The 23,180-nt window shown below is 37.5% G+C and overlaps 1 protein-coding gene across 1 annotated transcript; it reads right to left on the bottom strand.

Moving 5' to 3' along the window:
* Nucleotides 1-18,978: 18,978 nt before the first annotated feature.
* On the bottom strand, nucleotides 18,979-20,436 carry LOC132039099 (uncharacterized). Its single transcript, XM_059429641.1, has 2 exons — nucleotides 20,191-20,436; nucleotides 18,979-19,605 (listed from the first exon to the last, which is right to left on the bottom strand). The coding sequence occupies exons 1-2, from the start codon at nucleotides 20,434-20,436 to the stop codon at nucleotides 18,979-18,981; spliced, it is 873 nt and encodes a 290-aa protein (XP_059285624.1).
* Between the last annotated feature and the right edge of the window lie 2,744 nt (nucleotides 20,437-23,180).

A 23,180-nucleotide genomic window follows, 5' to 3' on the forward strand; every position in this document is an offset into this window, starting at 1 on the left:
TTTTATGTTGATTACATTTGGCAGCCTAAGGTGATTACACTTGTCGCCTTATCATGATTTTGCCTCTCCTATTATATATAGATAGATTTTTCCAAAAGACATGGCTGCATGCACGCAAATATATTAAATGTCATGGATGGTTAGCTACTTAACTCAACCCTTGAAAGCCGCACAAATATCCGCTTTTGGGGTCGTCATTTAACTTGTGCACCTTTGCATTTATATTTGCATGTTTACTTGCTTCTGGCAAAAATTCAGATAGTCGCATCTGAAGCTTCAGACATTCGCGTCTGAAAGTGTGGCCTTATGAAGACAAAACATCAGACCTTTTTTCTTGAGGTTTGATATGGCTTGTCAAAGCAGAATTCGGACATTTTTTTACTGTGGTGCATGTAAAAATTGGTTAAAGTTTCAGTCATGTTTGTCAGAATTTTCACGTATGCCTGAACTTCAATCGTACATGCTGAATTACATGTAAAATCGGCAAAAAATTCAATCAGGTGTTTGAATCTTTTTTGTCAAAAATATTCTTTTCATATATGTCTACACCTCAGTCCTACATGACTGAAATACATGTAAAACGAGCTGAAATTTCAGACATGTGCGTCTGAACAAAAAATAATTATTTGTTCCTCGAATTTCAACAATTCATCAACACCCAAATCTACTCTAAATAAGCTCGAATTTAAAATATAAGTTCCGTATATCATAAAGAACAAACCCCAATCATCAATTTATCAAAAACATAACATGTCTAACAAACTCATTTAACACCCTTTTAATTTTTCCAAGTATGCATGCACTTCATCATGCATACATGACTGAACTACATGTAAAATGAGCTGAAATTTCATACATGTGCGTCTTTTCCATTATTGTGGATGAAACATCTACAGTCAAATGCTCTTAAGTGAGTGATGTTGGGATTTGTTCCTTTAAGTAATTCATAGGGAGTCTTCAGAAGAGATCTAGTCATGCATCTATTAAGTATGTAACATGCAATGTTAATGGCTTCCACCCAAAAATTCCTACAAAATATCATAGTCCTAGCCATTTCTTCAAGAGTCTTATTCTTTCTTTCTATTACAATATTTTGTTGTAGAGTCCTAGGTGCAGAGAAATTATGATCAATACCATTAGTGGAACAATATTCTCCAAATTTAATATTTTTTAATTATGTTCCCTGGTCAGACCTGATGGATGTTAATTTATTTCCAAGTTTTCTTTCCAATTTTCCCACAAGAATTATGTAAGGCATCACATGCCTCATCTTTAGATGCAAGAAACAGTGTCTAGATAAACCTGGTGAAATCATAAACAATCACAAAAATATACCCCTTGCCTCCATGACTCATTACTCCCATTGGACCAGATAGATCTATATGGACCAGTTCAAGAGAATTGCTTGTGCTGACACGTGTTGTAAGCAAGCACTATTCATGTACCAGTTGTGCTTGCTTCCTTTCACTCTCACCTGCAAAACATTTTAGTTTTAGGAACCCAGACTAGCTTGGGTCTTTTTTCTTGAACAAAAGGATAAATCAAATCTTTCTTTATCCAGCCTGGCATTACATAAGAAAACTTGTTCCTTGTACCTATTCCATTCATTTTAACAGGTTTGGTATTTAGGTTGACAACTTTCATATTTCTTTCTTTATGCCTTAGGTCCACTAGGCACTTAGTTCTAGGATGTCCTGTTTTATCACAAAGAGTGCACAATTCTCCTTCCACAAATTCCTTATAACCAATTATCTTTTTAAGTCCTAAGCCAATGGTTACACTATGTGTTCTACTGGTGAGATTAGTGAGAATTTGAGAGGATTAAGCCCAACAACTAGCTCTTTAAAGATCATTTTTGCTCTATCCAGTTCTGAGCTAATCTTTCTGAATTTTTCTCTCTCAACGTACATCTCATTTTTAATTCTTTTTAGATCAGATTCAGCCTTGAGTTGTTGATCACTAATTCCATATATTCCTTTTTTAGTGACAGTTAGTTTCAGAACTTCAGACTTCAGTGCCACAATGAATCAAATTGTTTCACCTGTTCCTTTAGGGAGCAATTTTCTTTCTCAGTTTTGTCCTTACTAGTTTCAACATCAACGAATTCACATTTTAAACTAGTAAAGGCACCGAGTAATTAGTCCCTTTTTGCACTCATGTCATGGAATTCATCAATTAAGGCGATCATTCAGGAAGTTAGTCTTTTCTTAAAATATAAGTCAAGAATATTTACCTCGATTTCTGAGTCTGAATCTCCAATATCCATCAGAGCAGTGTCATCAACTTCATCCTCAGAGTCATCATCAGAACTTAAATCCTAAGCTGCCTCATTGTAGCCTTTGAAGTTCTTTTGTTCTTCTTGTCATAAAATTGTTCCTTCTTCTTTTCATTTTTAGCTTTTTCCTTTTTTCCATTAAACTTCCTACAATGGACAGTCCTTAATCATATGATCAGTCTCATCACATTTGAAGCATCCACTAGTTTGAGGCTTATCAAAGCTTCTCCCTTTCCATAGGAGTTTCTCTTGCCATTTTGCTTCTCTTTTTGAGAAATTTCTTCCTCGTCTATATCAGAAACATCACTCTCAATACCTTTAAGAGCAAGAGACTTTTCAACACTTGTTTCCTCAGTTTTGGAATTCTTCATATCCATTTCATAGGTCTGTAGATTCCCAATTAGTTCATCTAGAGACCTGACTAATATGTCTTTGGCTTCCCTTATGACAATGACTTTCATTTTGAATGACTTTGGTATAGTCCTCAAAATTTCATTCACGGAGTCCTCTGTGGAGAGAGTCTTCTCGAGTGATGTCAGCTCATTCACAACGGATGTGTGATACGCCCAAATTACACCTTTTAAATATGTACAAAGCGGTCGTTATTCAAATATCAACCCAACGAGATTGGGGTCGAATCCCACAAAGAATAGAATGGTGAAATATTTATACCTCAACTATTAGTCTAGATTTCTAGGGAAAGGGGTATAAATATTGTTTGAGTTGTAACTATAATACTAATTGCTTTAGAGAATTCAATTGTTGAGTGCTGTAAATGATTGGTAAAAGGACTACGGTTGTTTGTCCCGAATGGAAAGTAATGTGATTGGGTATCGATTCAACTCACTTTTATGCCTAGATGTAATGAACAATGGTTTATTTTAAGTTTACCAAAAGTTTTCCAACCAAATCGGTAAATGTCGTTACTAAGCTTTTCCAAGCCTTAGAATGTGGAAATAAGAACACCCATTTTAGTTTCAAGTTAACTATCTTATTCCTAGCTCAAGTTATTAGACGGGAAATAAAGCCCTAAATCCTTGCTATTTAACTCTTTTCCTAACCTTTACATTCTTTTCCAAGAAAATGAAGGTATGTAGGCCCGAATAAAGTTGGCCACCATTAAGAGTCATTAAAATGAAAAGAGTAAATAGAAAACATGTTTTGCATACAAATAAATTTTAAATATAAAAATCCAATCACATAACTAACACATGTTGGTCCCACAACCCTAACTAATAAGATTAGCTATTCATATTCATGAATGTAAAAACATTAATTATTAGAATACTCATTGTCGCATACAAAGTGGATAAAGAAGATGACAAAAAGAGAAGATTCTCCTTAAAGGCTTCACCCACCACAATGTTTTATCTTCAACGCTAAGCAACAAAAAACAAAAGGTAGAATTTGGAATAATGAGCTCAAAACCCTAGACATTATATTTATAGTCAAAGGATAAAAAGTGCAAACAGCTGATATTGAAATATTGTGTCGCTGAGTATGCGGCAGCATTAGGGGCATGCGGTCGCATGGTGACAGCATTAGATCTTGGATAGTCTCTTTAGTGATTGTTGCTACCAAGTTTGTGGCACCGCATACTCTTCATGTTGTTGCATTCTATAAGGAGACCGCATTTACTGCGACTTTGTCAATCTTTCTGTTCTGCTCATGAGAAAAGTATGAGGTCGCAAAAGAAGTTTGTAGCGACACATTCTACTTCCGATCTCATAAGAATTTGACTATGTTTCTATTATGTTCATGCGGTTTACTTACGGTGGCATACTGAGTTTGTGGTCGCATTCGCTGATTTTCTAGATGCTTTGCTCTTTTAGATCCTTTACCATCAAAACCTACAAACATGTGGCAAATATAATAAATAACAGACAAATAACCTAAAATTCTCCTAAAAGCATGAGGAGTGGATGTAAATATGCCCAAAATCCAAGACTTATCAATGTGTACCTAGTGAACATTTCAGAGATTGTTTCTCTTGGTTGCATCTTGAAGCTTTCAAAGTCATTGGCAAGCATGGCCTTTCCAAACTTTCTAACCTTACTTGTTCCTTCATGAGTATTCACTAGAGCATCCCAAATCCGTTTAATAGTTGTATAACCATAGATCCTATTGTATTCATCTGGTCTAAAGCCACAGATAAGGACATTCTTGACTTTAGCATTCTTCCCAAGTATTTTGTTGTTATCTCTTCATCATATTCACTTTTCTCTTTCCTTACATCTATTCCATCATCACTTTTCTTAGTAGGATATTTTGGTCATCAGTGACCCTATTCCATTACTGATAATCTTCAGCTTGCAAATGGTCCTTCATTTGAGCTTTCTACCAAGCATGATAATTCTCATTGAACAATGGAGGCCTATAAGTTATTGACCTTTACTATGTCCAATTGGTGTGGTGCAACATTCATCTTGATTTATTCTTAAGGTGTTAGCCTCCTAAAGATAACCCGATATGGTACCAATTGATAATTTGCATGATCAAATAACACAAAAGGAGTGAATTGGTTTATGCCTGATTTTCACCTAAGGGATGGACCAAGTTACATTATCTATTCCTAAGTTCAGTTTGCGGAATAATAATGAAGAGCAAAGTAACAACATAATATTTATACGTGGAAAGCACCTGGCTCACAAGGGTGAAAAACCATTACCTACACCTATGAAGGATTTGTCCCAAAACTCCAACTAAACTGTGAGCATCAACAAATTCAGGTTACAATGCTTGCAACCTAGTAACTAACTCTAATCCCTTACCAAAAAATCTACATAGACTATTGAGTCCTCTCCCACTTGCCCTGAACTTGGAGTTGAATTTGACAATTGTAATACCTAATACAATGCTTCTAAGAAAGAAAAAAGGGTATAACTCGATAAACAATCCTAATACAAAATACTAGACTTAACTGTAAAGCAATACACTATGAAATAGGTTCTTCAATCTGGTCCTTCGTATCAGGTTTCACTTCAATAGCTAATCAGAAGTGTCTCAAGTATTGCTTTTACTTATTTGCTCTTTGCTTTTCTCTCTATTTGAGTGCGTAACCTTCCTCGGTAGAAGACTTGCATACATATAGCAACTTGTGAATAGCAACTCAGTCAGTCACAAACACGTTACTTGACAAGAACCACAAGGAGAGATGGTATTTCAGATAGAGGCAACCTTTTTGCTATCACATGACTTGATATGCTTCATGAGAGTCCAAAGTTTATCCTAGATAATTCTTTCAAGGACTCCTAAATCTTGTCCAATAAGTCCGTATCTCGAAATCACTTTAATCCAAGAGTTTTGGCGCATTTGGACTCTGTGATGAAACATGTATCGGTTGACCTAGTTCATTCATTTTGTCAATCATCAAAATAGGAAAGGTCCAACACTTTCTTTATTGTATCTGTCTTTCTATTCCTAGATAGCATATCATTCCAGACTTATGTATTTACTTTCGGTCTTACATGCTCTTGACTCGTATTGCTAGGTTTTGGGGGTATTTCGGTTGTATATTTCCACAATTATGTTATTTCGAGGCAACTTCTATGATGTATCACTGTTTAATGCTTCTTTATGCACCTAATTAATAGAAATGGAATAAACTGGAATTGATTCTATTCGGGGAGGGGTGTAAGTGCCATCACGGTTTAGCAGATTTTTGGGTTGTGACATCTAAAGAGGAATATCTTTTCCGGTAGTCTGCGAAGAGGAAGCAAATGAAAATCAAGGGCAATGATTTGTAAAAAGGACAATTGTGCCTATCTCCCTTCAGATCTGCCCTAGCAAAAAGGATGGCGACAATGGTTGTAAAGGATATGGGCAAGAGGATTAGAGTTAGGGGATTAGGAGAGGTAACAAAATTTGGAGCCTAAAATCAATAGACTATTATGTTAGGTGCATCAGCATAGTTTGGCTTAAGCCAAATTCTCAATATTCTAGCAAAACTGTAGAAGTCTACTTAATTGTTGGGTGCATTGGCGTACGACACCAAAGATTCCTGATGAATTATTTTTCTTTTTGTTTCAAAAGATAAATTTATAGATATTAAATATGTATGCATCATAAATAATAAGAAAAAGGAAAGATTAAGAAAATAATGATCAATTACTAGCATCTTCTAATAGTTGCTGAAAATTTTGAGGCGCATATTCCTGAATTTTCTAGATTAGTCCCCCAAAAATTGAATTTTGGGTTGAGCAAATTGCAATCTGTACTTAGTTCATAATGGTTGTGCACATGTTGTTATATTTTTTAAACATTGCATATAATAACTGAAGGAGATTAAGAAAGTGGCTTTAGAAATTGCTGGTAACATAATAGGAGTAATATTTAGTGTGATTACAAATTATTGCACAAGATATAATAAAAAATATATATATATAATATCCAATATTATAAAATTATGTGAGATTATAAGGCCTATTCTGATTTTGTTAGTTCTTGGGTTAAAATATAACATGCAACTCACATTTTACTCTCTTTTAAGTGCCAAAATCAGTTCCTCATACTTCATAGTGTTTTTGATTAATGAAAATATATATAAAAAAAATTCCTTCTAATTTAAACATGTGCCCCTTACTAGTTTTGGGGCTTTGATTGACAAAAGCTACCAAAGAAGTAAAAACCCCTAGAGAAACTAGAGCAAACACCTAAATAAGCTAGAGCAAGGCCTAATTGAATGAGAATTGTCAATAAGAGAGCTCGGATCGAATCAGTATATCAATACCGATTCGATCTGAGCTCTTGGAATTGAAATAAATTTGGCAGCAGAGAGTTTCACCCTTTTAATAACATAAGATTATTTGTACATTTTATACAAGAGAAAAGATTTATATTTGCTCCTCTACTGTTGACAAAGGTTTAATATTACCTTCCGTTATTATGATCGAATGTGACCGGATCAGTGTGTCCGGTAACGTCGGTGAGTTGGTGAATTCCTACGTCGGTGAAAATTCTATTCTAGTTTAATTGTAATAAGTTTGGTCTATTTATGGTGAATTTGTAATTATGGTAATATAGGATGTGTAGTTCTATTAAGATAGGGTTACCTTATCAGACTAGGGTAAGGAGGACCTTACTTGTATCTAAGGAGGTCATTATGATGAATACAAAGCAGAAAGAATTCTCCCATTATTCTTTTCCCTCTAAATTCTCGTCCCTATCTCGATTTTAACATGGTATCAAATCCATGTTAGAAAGAAAACAAAAACACTAAAACAATGGAAAATAACGGAGAAATCGGCAATAAAGGCAGAAGAATCGTCGGTGAAGAAAACAAAACCCAAAAAAAACAATCTCCCCCTATGACTATACGTTGAATGATAATTCTGGAATTGTTGTGGCAGAAGTCCAATTGAAGGGTGAAAATTATGAAGAATAAGCTAGATCCATGAGGACATCCCTAAAAGCAAGGAAGAAATTTGGCTTCATTGACGATATGGTCAAGAAGCCAGAGGAAGAGTCGCCGGACTTGGAAGATTGTTAGACTATTAATTCACGTGCTGTTGTGGATTCGTTAACACCATAGAACCAACACTTATGTTACACTCCATATTTTCGTATGTCAAGTTTCTTCACGAGTTGGTTGCTACAGATTTGGAAGCCGAGTTATTTTTGAGGATATGTGAGATTAGACATGTTCATCTTGAGAATACGAGGGTTTAAGTCCATGCTTAGTATGAGTTGAGAGGATTAAAGGTTGAACGAATCGAGTTATCATTGATATACATAGTATACTAGCGCCATCTAAGTTGTATGGCGCTCTAGTTGTGATAAGCTCGTTCTTGGATTGCTTGGACAATTTGAGGTATGTTAAAGGCTAACTTTCCTTCTTTTAGGCATGATCCTTATGAACGAAACGTAAACGTAACGCTACTCCATAATGAATTCTATTCTATGAATTCTATTCTTAGTAGCTAGGATGTTCTATGTTGATTCATGTTCTAGTAAGGATGTTCAGTATGTCTTTCTTCAGATTGAGTAAGATTCATAAAGTCACATGTTAATGGAAATCCGATCTCATAATGACGTTCGGAGGTATAACGACCTTACGTCACTCCGACAGATTCAGGATGCACTCTTATAATATTCATGCATAGAATATATATATATATATACGTACTGTACGTTCGGGCGTTATATACACGTATATTATGTATTATATATGGGGCATAGGGAAAGGACGGCATTATATCCGTACTACCACCTAAGCAGCTGGTCACATGATGATGATGATGATGATGATTATGACGCCCATAGAGGCCGATATGATACGATGGGATGCCCACAGAGGCTTGACAAGCGTAATATATGCATATATATATGTATGACCCTTATGCATGCATGCATAGTATTTATGTATATTACTGGCCCACAAAGGTAGTTCAGACATACAGGTTGAACTGTATGTCTCTTTCATGTTACTCTTATGTCTCTTTTATGTTACTTTCATGCCTTACATACCCAGTATTTTGTTTGAACTGACGTCCGCTTCGGGGGCGCGATTTCGTTCGGAGGTTGGTAGACGGGCAACGATTCGCCGTAGGTCGTCGTTCACCGTTATTGAGCACTTGTTCCGAGTTCCGTTGTGTTTTTTGGTACGTTATCCTTTTGTGAGCATATGGGTATGGTGGGGCCCTGTTGTTACGGTTCACTTTTAGGTGGGTGCATAAAAGCTACTAAGAGGTTGTTGGTGCTCTAAATGAATTTTAGTATTTTTAGAGTCGCCACCTAATTTATTAAGGAAAATTAGGAAAATCAGGTAAAAGGGTTTATCAAGCAAGAGAAAAATCATTTTTTTGGACCAAAGGGTTTGAATGTGTCTTGTGTCCAAATCTTTTTTTTTTTTTTTTTTGAAGTCCAATTTGAGTCCAATTCTCGTCTCGATCCAAATGGGAAAAATAGTTTATAAGAATGATTAAACGTGGGCTTATGGCCCAAAATTACATTTCCAGATTTCATAAGGGGCGAAAGGCCCAAAATACCGATTTCATGAAAAAAAACAAAGTTAAGCGAAAAAAACAGTTTTCATACATATGTTAGAGTTAAGCGAGTTTCAAAATTATTTAGGCGATACTAACGTATTTCGTAGGTTCTACCATACATAAGGGTTTCGATAATCTACAAATGTATTTACATATACATACAAATGATACAAAATATGTATAGATATAACATGAAGAAATAGAGTTAGACGGTGGGCCTACCTAAGTCCACCAATTGCCTATTTTCACCCAAAGGTGGGCCTTCAATATATTAGCTTCCCTTTCATTATTGCTTTCGGACTCAATCAAGAAAGGAGATTGGGCCTTAGGCCCAATATGTTCATGCGAGAATCGCAACGACCCAAATGGCCACGGTTTTGATATGCGCACAAAGAAGGGGAAAGGAAAATACCAGTTAGAGAGCACTTAAACTTAACAAATAATGCAGCTATAAATTAAAAGAGGCGTATTCACAACAACACATATGCATTTATCATGTGCAGATTTTGATAAAAACATACAAATGTAGTTGAGTCCATACTAAAACAAAGTAAGATAGTTGCAGGCCCAAGTCAGAGAAAAGACGTCATATAAGAGAAAACCCAAATACAGATAGATGGCAACGATTACATGAGAGAAAAATCAAACAAATAGAGTAAATGAAGATCAAGCCCAAACTAGTATCAAGTGGGGTACAGGAAGAAATAATAAATCCAAATGGATGATATGCCTACAGTATACCAGATATACAAACCCAAATAGGCCAAGGGGCATATAAAGACTGTATATGCATGATATAACTGGATATACATCTCATGTATGCCAGCCTAACCAAAGCATAAGTCAAAGTGTAATCCTAAAAGATGTCACACACTATTTTACTTGGATTTCTTGCACACTTAACATACTCAGGCATCATACAGCGAGTACATCTTGGTAGACAAACAAACCAAAATTTCAAATCCTTTTTGACAGATTGTCTCAGAAGAAAAAAGAACTACATAGCTCATCCTTAACATAAAGTCTTTTCACAAACATAGGAAGACAAAGTAGGCATGATTTCTTCACATAAGAAGCTAGTAGATAGGCTGGATATTGGCATTCCTAAGTTTAGAATAAGCTTCAAAGGAATACAATGCACCACCTGTTTATGAGATGCATTTAAAATGACATGCAAATATTTAGAAGAGGAACATATGCAAGAAGAGGTAATATCAACACATAATGGACATTTTAGCCTCATACAACCAGCATGGAATCTCATGACTCGCATATTAGACCTAGAATTCCACTTTTAAACTCTTATACATGCTTCTTGTAGTTAACTGACATAACGACGTGGATGAGTTCACTAGTCAACATGCAGATTGTTTACATAGTATAGAAGTTAAGTATTTTAGTTAGAACTAGAGATAATATGTAGGGTTTAAGACAATCAGGCACTAAGTTCAAACCAGGTCAATTGACAGAGACCAAAATGTACTTTGATGTGAACCAATCATAAAGCCAGTGACAGAACTTCCCCTACTCAAAGTTGACAAGTAATTTTAATCATCTATATGTGTATTGCAAGTATACTTATCCCATTTTGACTAAACATAGTTATCAAATGAACTCAGATCACACAGTTATAACATGATGGCCCTTTAATCATTTTTGAAGCAATACAGACATTCATTCAGAGGTCCTATATACCTACATGTGGCTAAAGTTAAGTTTGGACCCTCATTAACCCTATCTCGACTCATCAGAAATCATTTAACACCTATTTTAGTTAAGTGAAACCATAAAAGCTCATACTAATGACAACAATTATCAACGTTAACGTATAAGTCAGACAGAGGGGCCTTAATGAACCATATTTGGGCTAAAATGGACAAACTAGTTGTTTTAGGTCATAAATCACACCATTTTTAGTCAGCTAAACCCCAATTAGGTTTAAACTTATGTCAATGCAGATATGGGTCAACAAGAGAGACACATATTCTTACTAAACTGAGTTACCCTTTTACATCATGATTTATACCAACAAACTAGATCTTAAACCATATTACTCTATTACTGATTTACTAAAGCAGCTACTGAATACTTACAAGCATGCTGGGCTATCATTAATAGGAAATAGTGTGAAAGGCAGCAGATGAAGTGCACACCAACTAAATCAAGCTAACATTAATGGGTAACTTGACCCCAAACTGGCAGTTTGAATACTTAATCATGTTGAGCTATTGATAATCAGAACCTCAGTTAGCAATAGCACCTAATATATGCTAATCACACTAAAGACATTTTAAAGTAACTGGTAGTGATAACTAATGCACAACAAACATGCTTGAGCTACATCTAACAGGAAATTAACTAACAATAACCACTAAATGTTGTTGACCATATTCAATCTACTATTACTAGAGAATCATCTTATCTAAATAGGCGTACAAGAAGAACTTAACAACATATGGATAGGCATACAAGTTTATACTCAACTACTATATCATTTCAACTAAAGTGGCAACCAAATATACCCTAAGCATGCTTGACACTATATATTAATAGCAGATAGTTTAACCAATAACAATAAGCAATGCCTATTAATCACATTCATCACTAGCAACAGTAACTAGAACTAATGGCTATTGCATATTAACAGTGCTTAAACTAACATTATCAGGAAATTAAGCTAAATAGCAAACATGACATACAATAACTTAACTACATCAACTAAACATAGCAAAAAAATCAACTACACACTTAAAGCTAAACAAAAAATTAAAAGAAAAACTAATAAAAGGAAGAACTATTACCTTTCTCAAGTGCAGCCTAATCGAGGACGGACTTGGAATAGCTTCCTTGCTCCTACACACTCAGCCACACACAAGAAGAAATAATCAAACTTTTAAAATTTAACTTAATCGAATAAGTAAAGGTTTCAAATAATAGAAAGCCTAGCTAATTCACTCTTTTGAGTATTTTCTAATGTTTCAGTATACTCAAGGGTTGTCTAACAAAGTGTATTGGTGGTTCTATTTAAAGAACCCCAATTTCTCAAAACCCTAACTCATATTCGACGTGGGAGTTTTGCAATTCTGAGAATTGCATCTCTCAATACCACATCTAATGGTTGGGAATCGAGGAAACAAACGTATCAAAGGATAGATTTGGCCAAAAAGAGATCGATCCAGTCGGCTCATCATAAATCAATGAGAATCGCGGATTCAAACCACAATACAATAAAAACCATTAAGATTCTCAGTTCTATCCATTGCAAAAGGCAGAAAAAGCATGAGAAAGGAGAGATAATACCTTGTTTGGGTCGGGTCTTGGTGGAAATAGGTGACGAATGGCAGATCAATAAATGCTCTTGCCATTCTCAGCCACATCAAAACCACATGGAATCGTGAGGGCCCAGAAAAGTTGCTAATCGAGCAAGTGACGTAAGAGAGAAGACGAGGTAATGGGGGCCGCTAGGGTTTGAGGGTACAAAACCCTCTTCAACCAAAGTAAGACCCCTTAGGTCTTTTTGGTACATTTTGTTGGGAAATAAGAGCTTTTGGGCCGGGTCGATCCGATATGGACTAGGCCTGGCCCTAAACAAAAGGAAATAAAGATAAAGGGCCAACATATGCTTGTATACATGATATACATGTATACATATGTATATTCATGTATATAAACGTATATATGGAGAGGCAGGCAATGCTATTTTAACAAATAGCCACAAAATCAAAGTATCTATTAATTTAAACACTAATTAATAAATTAATTAGATTAAAGGCATGGCTAAACACATAATAGAGTTTTAAAATTGTAAATTTGGCCTAATTTGAGCTAGGCCATGCAATCAGCTATTTTTATTATAGCCAAATTTGACTAATCAATCAATTATTTCAGTTGTAGCTGCAGCTAATCATATAACAAAAAAATTTCAAATATAACCATAATTAAGGGTCTACCAATTATGATTAATTCAGAAATTTCAAATGCAAATGGATTATGCAAAGATTGAAATTTAGGGGTAAAAATGATTATTTAATTAATCTGATTTCTTGAAATTAAACGAAGTGAAATATTTATCAACTGACACTTGATAATTTAAACAATTAATCGAATGATTGTTTTGAGTTATTTTTTATTATTTGACAAGTACTTTAACATTAATAATAAAAAAAATTAAAATATTTCAAATGACTTATAATATATATTGACATTTATTTTGCAAAATGAAGTGGCAAAATATTATCGAAATAATTTTTTGTAAAATATATTTCACTCCATTTGAGGTCCAGGAATTATGGATAATTAAATAAAATTATGGGAGGTAAAAAATTAGGTGTCAACAACTGCCCCTTTAGTGTTCGAGGCTGGCGGGACCATCCATGAGCAACGAAATTTGACTAACCCAGATTTTTTACTGACCCAATTTCAAACTACCTCTCATTTTTGTGTGATTTTTTTAAATAAATGGCTGGACCCTAGTTTTACGAGTTTCTACATATCTCAGGTTATAAGAGAATTCAGGTCAGTTGTAGTTCAACTCAATTTAGATTTAAATGCAAATAAGCAAATTTTGGATTTCCCGATTGTCAAAATAGAGAGGTTTGGAGTATTTGGTTAGAGTGTGATTGACTCTCTGGTATTGAGTCCGCTTACATGTCTCTGGTTTTGGGAATCAAGTCAACGTAATTTGACTCAATCGGAGGAAAAGTGTATCCCTTATATGGGAATGCCTTTGCGTATGTTGGTGTGTGCCCAACCGGTTGTGCAAAAAATTTAAAGAAAGCAAGTAAAGAAAATAAGCAATTTTGTGTGGTTGAGCATGGGGTGGAGCGATCTTCCAAGTCCTGGCTGGAGATCTTGACTCTCATAGGGTGCCCTATCTCGATCTGCTGCGTATGAAAAAGTTTCACGTTTGCTCCGCATGCGTCTGGATTTGATTGAATCAGCCTGCTTCTTTGTTTGGTGGCTTCCAATCTGCTTCCGTCTGCTGGGTAATGCCTGTGATTGGTTTTGAAAATGAACATCTCGGTACATTCTGACTTCCGGAGTGAAAACTGCAGTCATATGACCGAATTTACATCACTTTGACACTTTTGATTACGTCTAGCAATTTGTATGAATGAATGGCCTTTACGGCGATGTTTAAATAAAATGCCCTCTCAGCAATGCTTGAATGAATGGCCCTCTCGGTATGCTTGAATGTATGGCCCTCTCGGTAATGTTTGTATGAATGGCCCTCTCGGCAAGTTTATATGAATGGCCCACTCAGCATGCTTGAATGAATGGCCCTCTCAGAAATGCTCGAATGAAATGGCCCTCTAAGCAATGCTTGAATGAATGGCCCTCTCGGCATGCTTGAATGAATGGCCCTGTCGGAAATGTTTGTATGGATGGCCCTTTCGGCAATGTTTGTATAAATGGACCTCTTGGCAATGTTTGTATGAATGGCCCTCTTAGAATGTTTGTATGAATGGATCTCTTAGCAATGTTTGTATGAATGGTCATCTTGGCAATGTTTGTATCAATGGCCCTCTCGGAAATGTTTATGTGAATGGCCCTCTTAGTAATGTTTGTATGAATGGCTCTCTTGGCATGTTTGTATGAATGGCCCTCTTGGCATATTTGTTTGAATGGCCCACTTGGTAATGTTTGTATGAATGGCCCTCTTGGAAATGTTTGCATGAATGAATGGCCCTCACAGTAGTTTGTATGAATGAATGGCACTCGCGGCAATGCAAATGACAGATATGGGCCCTTCAGCTAAATCGTCTTTCCTTCATCCTTTATATCAATTGTGACTCACTTAGTCAGAGGTGCCGTTTATTCTGTTGTGACCCTTTTGGCCGAATATTCGCCCTTGTGGCATTTTGGTCATTTTGTAGTCCTTGTGGCTAGGTATTTGCCCTTGTGAAGTTTTGATCATTATGTAGCCCTCATGGCTGGATTTTTTCCCTTATAGCGTTTCGATCTTTTTGTAGCCCTCATGGCTAGATATTTTGCCCTTATGGCATTTTTGTCCTTTTATGACCTTCATGGCTTTTGACTGTTGCAAACCCTTTCTTTGGTAGCGGCTTCGACCTCATCCGGCGCACTTGTCTTTACCTGCAAATGAAACATGGCTAGAAAAATGGGTCGTGCTCATGACGACATGAAGACTTACATCAGTAATGGGTTAGTTTTGTAACGACCCCTCCTGATCATTATTGGACCTTCCCCTGCCCGTGTATGAAAACCCAGGGTATTGCCATAAGTCTAGCCCACGGGGAGTTTTAAGTGTACTATTTACTCGTAGTTGAATTAGATGAGAGTTAAAAAACTATGGGCCCGGGGCGGGTGAACCGCCGCTGTATGGACGAATGATCCGTTGCAGCGGCTTACGCGGACCAAAACCCCTGTTTAATGACTTTATTTCGGGATTTTATAACTTTTATCCACAAAACCCTATTCTAAGCCGCCATTAGGGTATTCCTAGAGTAAACCACTTGGTGACTAGAGGGAGAAGGCTCTCTAACTATCCTTTGGGTTATCTTCCTTAAAGATTTCCCTATCACGGTTTCCATCTCCAAGACAAGATGGTGGATATTCTATGAACGTTCGTGATAGCTGTTGGGTAATGAGGTAGGTTATGGTTTACTTGAGTTAGACTTTGATTAGTAAATCGTATATATGTTATAGAATTAACGGAGTTCTCGGACAAAGAGTTCGGATGGAAGTTGTTAGGTTTAAGATGAATGCTGATTTCTCTAGGCCTCGTGCCATTAAGTAAATGGGTGAAACCAGATGCGTAGTCGATATAATGAAAAGGGAAGTGAGTAGTAATTATGGTTGGTTATTAATCCAGTTCGAGGGTAGGTATGTGGAAGTACCACGTTGACGAAAATAGGTTTTTGTTGTAACATGGGTGGGGGTGACTTGTTCCTGAAATTGTAGGTGTCCCTATTAAGCATTCATGTTGTCGTTATTCTATGCACTGAGCATGCGGGAATCGTCAGTACATACTTCCTTGTGGATTTCGGAGTAAGTCCTTATTCGTATTATTGATGAGTCGAGTCTGAGTCTGGGCATGGTTGTTGCATGATGTTGTGTATTCTTAATGTATGCGTCTACGTAGAATATCCCAATTGTTAGGAAGGTGATTTCTTAAGTCCTATTGTGGTTCATGATAGGATGATCGTATCTTTGATTTCGATATGATTCATATTCTATGACTGATTTATTCGTGAGATGAACTGATATGAAACAATAATCTTGAATATTGATACGACTTGTGATATGATGACTTGTGTTCCTTGATATTGATTTATTGATTATTCACACTCCTTATTGATTGTGGAACGGAAATACATTGTAATGAGAAAGATATCATAAATATGAAAAGGCACATTTGACAGGGGGTGAGGATGTGGCCTAAGTTAAAGGCTCGTGACCCGAGGTAAGATTTCAGAGCAAGGGTACGTAGACACCATGGGTCCCCTACAGGTCATGGCTAATGGGTCAAACATTACCATTTAGCATGTGTGTACAGATACGATACTAACATTGATTACATTATACTTGTGTGTTCATATTTTGTGATTGTGGCAAGTCTGATCCCGATTGGATGGCATATAGTTATGGTTATTCTGGTAAGTGCAATTGAACTCCTCCTAATTGTAAGAACGAGGTGTTTACAATTAACCTCAGAACCCATTGATAAATAAAGTAAGGCGGGTTGAGTTGACCCCGTTAGCGTGGCTAACTGTTTGGGAATTATATGAAATTGCTATCATTGACAACATTGATTTACTATTCTTATTTGATACTTGATAAGTGGTTTGGGTCTAGTGTCCGTTATGGGATATTGGTTGGATGAGTCTAATAGTTAAACTTCAAGTATGATAAAGTAGGGGAAGTAAGATAGGAACTAGTGGTCCCATCGAGTGTCGGTTGATAGGGAGGTTGAGTTCCATCCCATACTTATTGATATGGTTAAATTGTCTTAGGAGTCCTTCTTGATGATGATCATTTTTAACTGTTGGTCTTTACTTCTAGAGTTGTTTAGCGTGGTAATGAGTTATGAGCTTGGTAAGTCAACACATTTTAATTCTAAAGAGGTGTTACGATTGCACTCGTCTGTTTATTTCATTGATCCTGTATCATGTTGCGTGAACTAATCTTACTCGACCTATGATGCTTACCAGTACATGTGGTGTACTGATACTACTCTTGCTACATCGTTTTTTGAGTGTAGGTGTGTTTCGGGTATTGCTTGAAGGTTTCTCTAATTGCGGTGGCGGATATCTTACTTCAGCTTCTGTACATCTCCTTTCGAAGTATGAAGCTGTGTCTTTTATGTTATCTCCCTGTAGTTTAAAAGCTCTTGTACCGGTTTAGACTAGATCCTTGCGAAAGTGAAACTGTTTTTAAAATAAGTAAAGAATGCCCTCGTAATGTTTACTTTATTTTCTGTTGCTGGTTGTATTTGTTTTCAAAATAGCGTTACGAAGAGGTTGGGTTGGTAAGGGTTCGCCTATCAGATAGTAATATGGTAGGTGCCCGCACGAACCATAATTCGGGACGTGACAAGTTTCCTAACATATTTGATCCCTGTTGCTGCCTTTGGCTACGTCTTCGACTTTGCCAGCTCCTTTGGCTTCAATCCTCTTGGATTCGGTATTCAAAAGACGAATATATCTTTTACATAAAAGGAGAATCATTTTTGTTGATCATGAGTTATTTATTTTTGAAAACAATATACGTTTTCTCCAAAATGGTTTAAGCTAAATTGCCATGACATGCGCTTTTCGAATGAGAAATCTTCTCTTCTATACTGCTTTGATAGCTAGTGTTCCTGTTTCCTTGTGCTGAATTTTTGAGATCCTCTCAAAAATTCTGTCTCAGTTTATCATACTTCGCTTGGCGAGCTCTCGTGTCGAATCTTAAAGTAGGAAATTTTGAGGTCCCCGCAAAATTTCTGGCCCAGTTTAGGGTGTTGAATTAATTAACTTTGGCTAACTGGTTAAGAGTGAGCGAAATTTTGAGATCCTCTCGAAAATTCTGCCCCAGTTGGGCACGTACGGCAAACCTTTCGTGCCAAATCTGGATTCTCCTTGAATATCCTATCTTTGAGGCTTCCTAGGGGTTCCTTGGGTTTTTCTTTTGGTACGACTGAGCTCAAAGAGTGCCTACGTATCCTGACACAGTAGGAATCTAGTCGAACGTAGTTTAGAATAAAGTAATGGAGTTTTGGTTTTTACTAATAATGCGACCGGGTCCCAATGGACTGCCTACGTATCCCACTGTAGGGAAGTCATATCATTGCATAGATCATATTACAAGGAAATCATTTGGTTTTTCCTACTTATTACGAATGATTACAAGCAAAGGAATAACTAATACAAGAAAATAAGACGACTATTATAAGCAAATAAATGCTATTATAATTAAAAGGCTTGTCCTAACCCGTAGTAATGCTTGATAGCGTCTGAGTTGATTGGCTTGGGCCACTCTTGTCCGTCCATTTCTGCTAGCACTACTGCTCCTCCGGAGAGCACTTTGCGGATCACATAGGGGCCTTTCCAGTTCGGAGTAAACTTCCCTTTGCACTCGTCCTGGTGTGGGAATATTCTCTTGAGTATCATTTGTCCTATTTGGAAAAGTCGAGCTCTGACTCGTTTGTTGAAGGCTCGCGCCATCCTCTGTTGGTATAATTGACTGTGACATACGGAAATCATCCTCTTTTCATCAATTAAAGCCAGTTGCTCGGACACATTCTGCATTAGCTAGTTCCGCCTCTTGAATAATTCTTAGTGACGGTATCTCAACCTCGGCCGGTATGACTGCTTTTGTACCATAAACAAGAAGGTAAGGGGTTACCCCTGTTGAAGTTCGGGTTGTTGTGTGGTATCCAAATAAGGCATACGGTAGTTGCTGGTGCCAAACTTTGTAATTATATGTCATCTTCCTCAATATCCTCTTGATATTCTTATTAGCTGCTTCTACAGCTTCGTTTATTTGTGGCCGGTAGGCTATTGAATTTCGATAGGCAATCTTGAATTGCTTGCAGATATCCTTCATCAGGTTACTGTTCAGATTCGCCCCGTTATCCATTACGATGAACTCGGGTATGTCGATGCAGTATATGATATTGTTTCGCACAAAGTCAGCTATTACTTTCTTTGTCATTGATTTGTGTGATGTTACTTCCACACATTTGGTGAAGTAGTCAATGGCAACCAAAATGAATATATGTTCGTTTGAAACGGCAGGCTCAATAGGTCCAACGACATCTATACCCCCAGCAATGAAGGGCCAGGGTGAACTCATGGCATTGAGCTCACTCGGTGGGACTTTGATTAGATCTCCTTGGATCTGACATTGAAGGCATTTCTGTACAAACTTTCAACAGTCGTTTTCCATTGTCATCCAGTAATATCCTACTGGGAGGATTTTCTTGCCAAGCATGAATCCATTCATATGGGGCCCACAGGTCATGACATGTACTTCTTCTAAGAATTTTATGGCTTAAACACGTAGCATCCACACATCGGAGCAAGCCCAAATCTGGCATCCGTTTATACAGTATTTCCTTGTTCAGGAAGAAACTATTGGCTATTCTTTGGATGGTTTTCTTTTGACCACTTGTGATACTTTCGGGGTACTCCAACTTCTCCAGATTATCTTGATGTTGTTGTACCATGATTTGCCATCTGGCTGTGCTTCCAAGTTGGAACGGTAGGCATGTTCCTCTTTCAGGCTTATTTCAGTAATTGGTCGTGTAATGCCTTTTTGGATCTTTGAATCATTAACGTTATTATGGCCAAAGCATCGGCAAACTCATTCTGAGCTCTTGGAATATGCACAATTCAATCTTTTTGAACTTTTTAGACAACTTCTGTGCCAAGTTCACATATGGTAACCACTCGCCCTGTACTTGATGGCCCACTCGCCCTGTACTTGATGGATCAGGAGATTAAAATTCCCTATGAACAGTAATTCATTGATATCTATATCCAACGCCATCCTGAGGCCTAGGATGCAAGCCTCGTACTCATCCATGTTATTGGTATAGTGAAATTTTAGTATTGCAGCCATTGGGTAGTGTTGCCGAATTTCTGATATCAAAACTGCTCCAATTCCTGAACCTTTGTAGCTGATAGCCACATCAAAGAAGAATCTCCATCTGATATAGGGGTCCACCATTTCTTCTTCTATGGCCAGTACTCCTTCATCCAAGAAATGAGTTCAAAGGGGTTCAAGATCCTCATCCACAGGACTTTTAGCTAGTAGGTGGGGCAAGGCTTGTCCTTTGACGGCCTTTTGTGATATGTATACAATGTCAAATTCACTTAACAGCATTTACCACTTGGCTAACTTCCCGATGGGTATAAGCTGGCGAAAGATATACCTCAAGGGTCCATTTTGGGTATGAGGTGGGTGGTATATGACGATAAGTAGTGCCTCAGCTCCTAGGCCACCCATGTTAAGGCACAACAAGTCTTTTCCATCAGCGTATATCTCGCCTCACAGGCGGTGAATTTCTTGCTCAGGTAATAGATGGAATGCTCCTTTTTGCCTGTTTCATCGTGTTATCATAACACGCACCCAAAGGCATTTTTCGATACTGATAAGTATAGCAAAAGTGGGCTCCCAGCCTAGGAGGTACCAAAACTGGTGGATTAGACATATATCTCTTGATGGTATCAAAAGCTTCTTGGCATTCCTCTATCCATTTTATAGGTGCGTCTTTCTTTAGTAGCTTAAGTATGAGCTCCACAATGATGGTGGACTGGGCTATGAACCGTCCGATGTAATTCAACCTTCCTAGGAAGCTCATGACCTCTATCTTAGTTTTGGGAGGAGGTAACTCTTGGATTGCCTTGATCTTGGTTGGATCTTGTTCTATGCCCCTTCGGCTGACTACGAATCCAAGTAATTTGCCAGCAGGAACTCCGAACACGCATTTGGCCAAGTTCAATTTCAGATTAAACTTTCGAAGTCTGTCAAAAAACTTCCTTAAATGTGTGGTATGCTCTGAGCTCTCTCTCGACTTAGTGATAACGTTGTCCACATATACTTTAATTTCCCTGTGGATTATGTCGTGGAAGATGGTAGTCATAGCTCTCATGTAAGTTGCGCCGGCATTTTTGAGACAAAACGGCATTACCCTATAGTGATACACTCCCCATGGAGTGATGAAAGCTATCTTTTCCGCATCCTCTTTGTCCATTAGGATTTGGTGATATCCAGTGAAGCAATCCACAGATGACTACAGTTCATGCTTGGCACAGTTGTCTATGAGTATGTGGATGTTTGGGAGTGGAAAGTTATCTCTGGGAGCGCTCGGTTGAGGTCCTGGTAGTCCATACATATTCGTATCTTTCCATCCTTTTTAGGTACCGGCACTACGTTGGCCAAACATGTAGGATACGAGGTCACTTTTACAACCCTTGACTTGATTTGTTTTTCTACCTTGTCCATAATGCAGATGCTGAGATCCGGCTTGATCTGCCTGATTTTCTATTTTACGGTTGCAAACCCCGCGTTGATGGGAAACTATGAGACACCACGCTAGTACTCAATCCCGACATGTCAGAATATGACCATGCAAAGATATCTATTTATTCTTTCAGCAGACTTATCAATTCCTCCTTTTGGGTGCTTTTAAGTTTGCACTTATCCTATTTTCTTTAATATTCTCTTTGTCACCTAGGTTGATTGCTTCTGTTTCGTCCATATTTGGCTTTTGCTCATTTTCTAATTGTTAGACTTCCTCTATATGACCCTCGGGTAGCATAGTTTCCTCATCATATTATTCATACTCTTCCTTCTCTATATCGTTTGACTCATTTGTTTCCCAACATGTCATAACATTTAGGGTTGCTTTATTGTTTTTATTACTGAATAATCAAGGCAAAGTAAGGTTAGTATAAAACACATGCATGCAATTTAGGAAATTAAAAGTACGTACAAATTCGTTTTTCCATAATTTGAGGCTTCATTAATTTGATTGTGATAAACGTACAACTGCGGTCCTGGCTCGGATCAATGTCGAGCCATTTCCATTTTAAAAAACACTACGAGGTAAATAAAGTGCAAAGGGCTAGTAATCGGGCCTTGATCGATTCTCACCTTTTTAAAAATAAATTCATCATTTCTCTACCGAAGAGCCAAAAGAGGGATAGAGGTCCAATTGGACAATTGTTCGCCCGGATCAGCATCTCGGATAGTGGGCACTTCTATGCATTCCTTCAGTATTACTGAACAATCCTCCTTTCAGAATATCATTCATATCCCTTCTTCTATGTCGTTATCATCTGCATAGGCATTCTGTTCGGAAATGAGGCGATACAAATTTGAAATAGGCTTATGGAGCTTTGCAGCACCTTTTTTCTTTTTAGTAGCCGCCGAGACCCGGTCATCAGTCGGGACATACCTAAGCCCGAAGCAAAAATTGTCCTGAGGAATGGGAATTGGCTTTGTGATGCCATGTAAATTCTTTCCCGGGTTTGAACCCATTCTGAACCATAGTTGATGCAATCATTTTATAGACTACTGGCATAGGTGCCTCTGTGGAGTCTATCTTATGGGCAGCTCCCACCAATTCCGTTACATGGAAGTCTGTTCCTTTTGGCACCACCTCGATGACAGGCACTGAGTTGTCCGGGTAGTTGTGAATGCTACCTTCCCCGTGGATCACAACCTCCTGGTCATCCCACACAAATTTGAAAGATTGATGGAGTGAAGATGGCACGGCTCCTGCCATGTGGATCCATGGCCTTCCTAGTAATAAATTGTAATTGGCGGGTATTTCTATGACTTGTAATTCAGTGACGAACTCCGCTGGCCCTATTTCAATATTGAGGTCAACTTCTCCAATAGCGTCACATCGACCTCCATCAAATGCTCGTACATTGGTATGGCTTTGACGCACTTTTCCAAGGTCA

This window comes from Lycium ferocissimum, chromosome 12 (assembly GCF_029784015.1).
Source record: "Lycium ferocissimum isolate CSIRO_LF1 chromosome 12, AGI_CSIRO_Lferr_CH_V1, whole genome shotgun sequence".
Taxonomy (NCBI): Eukaryota; Viridiplantae; Streptophyta; class Magnoliopsida; order Solanales; family Solanaceae; genus Lycium; species Lycium ferocissimum.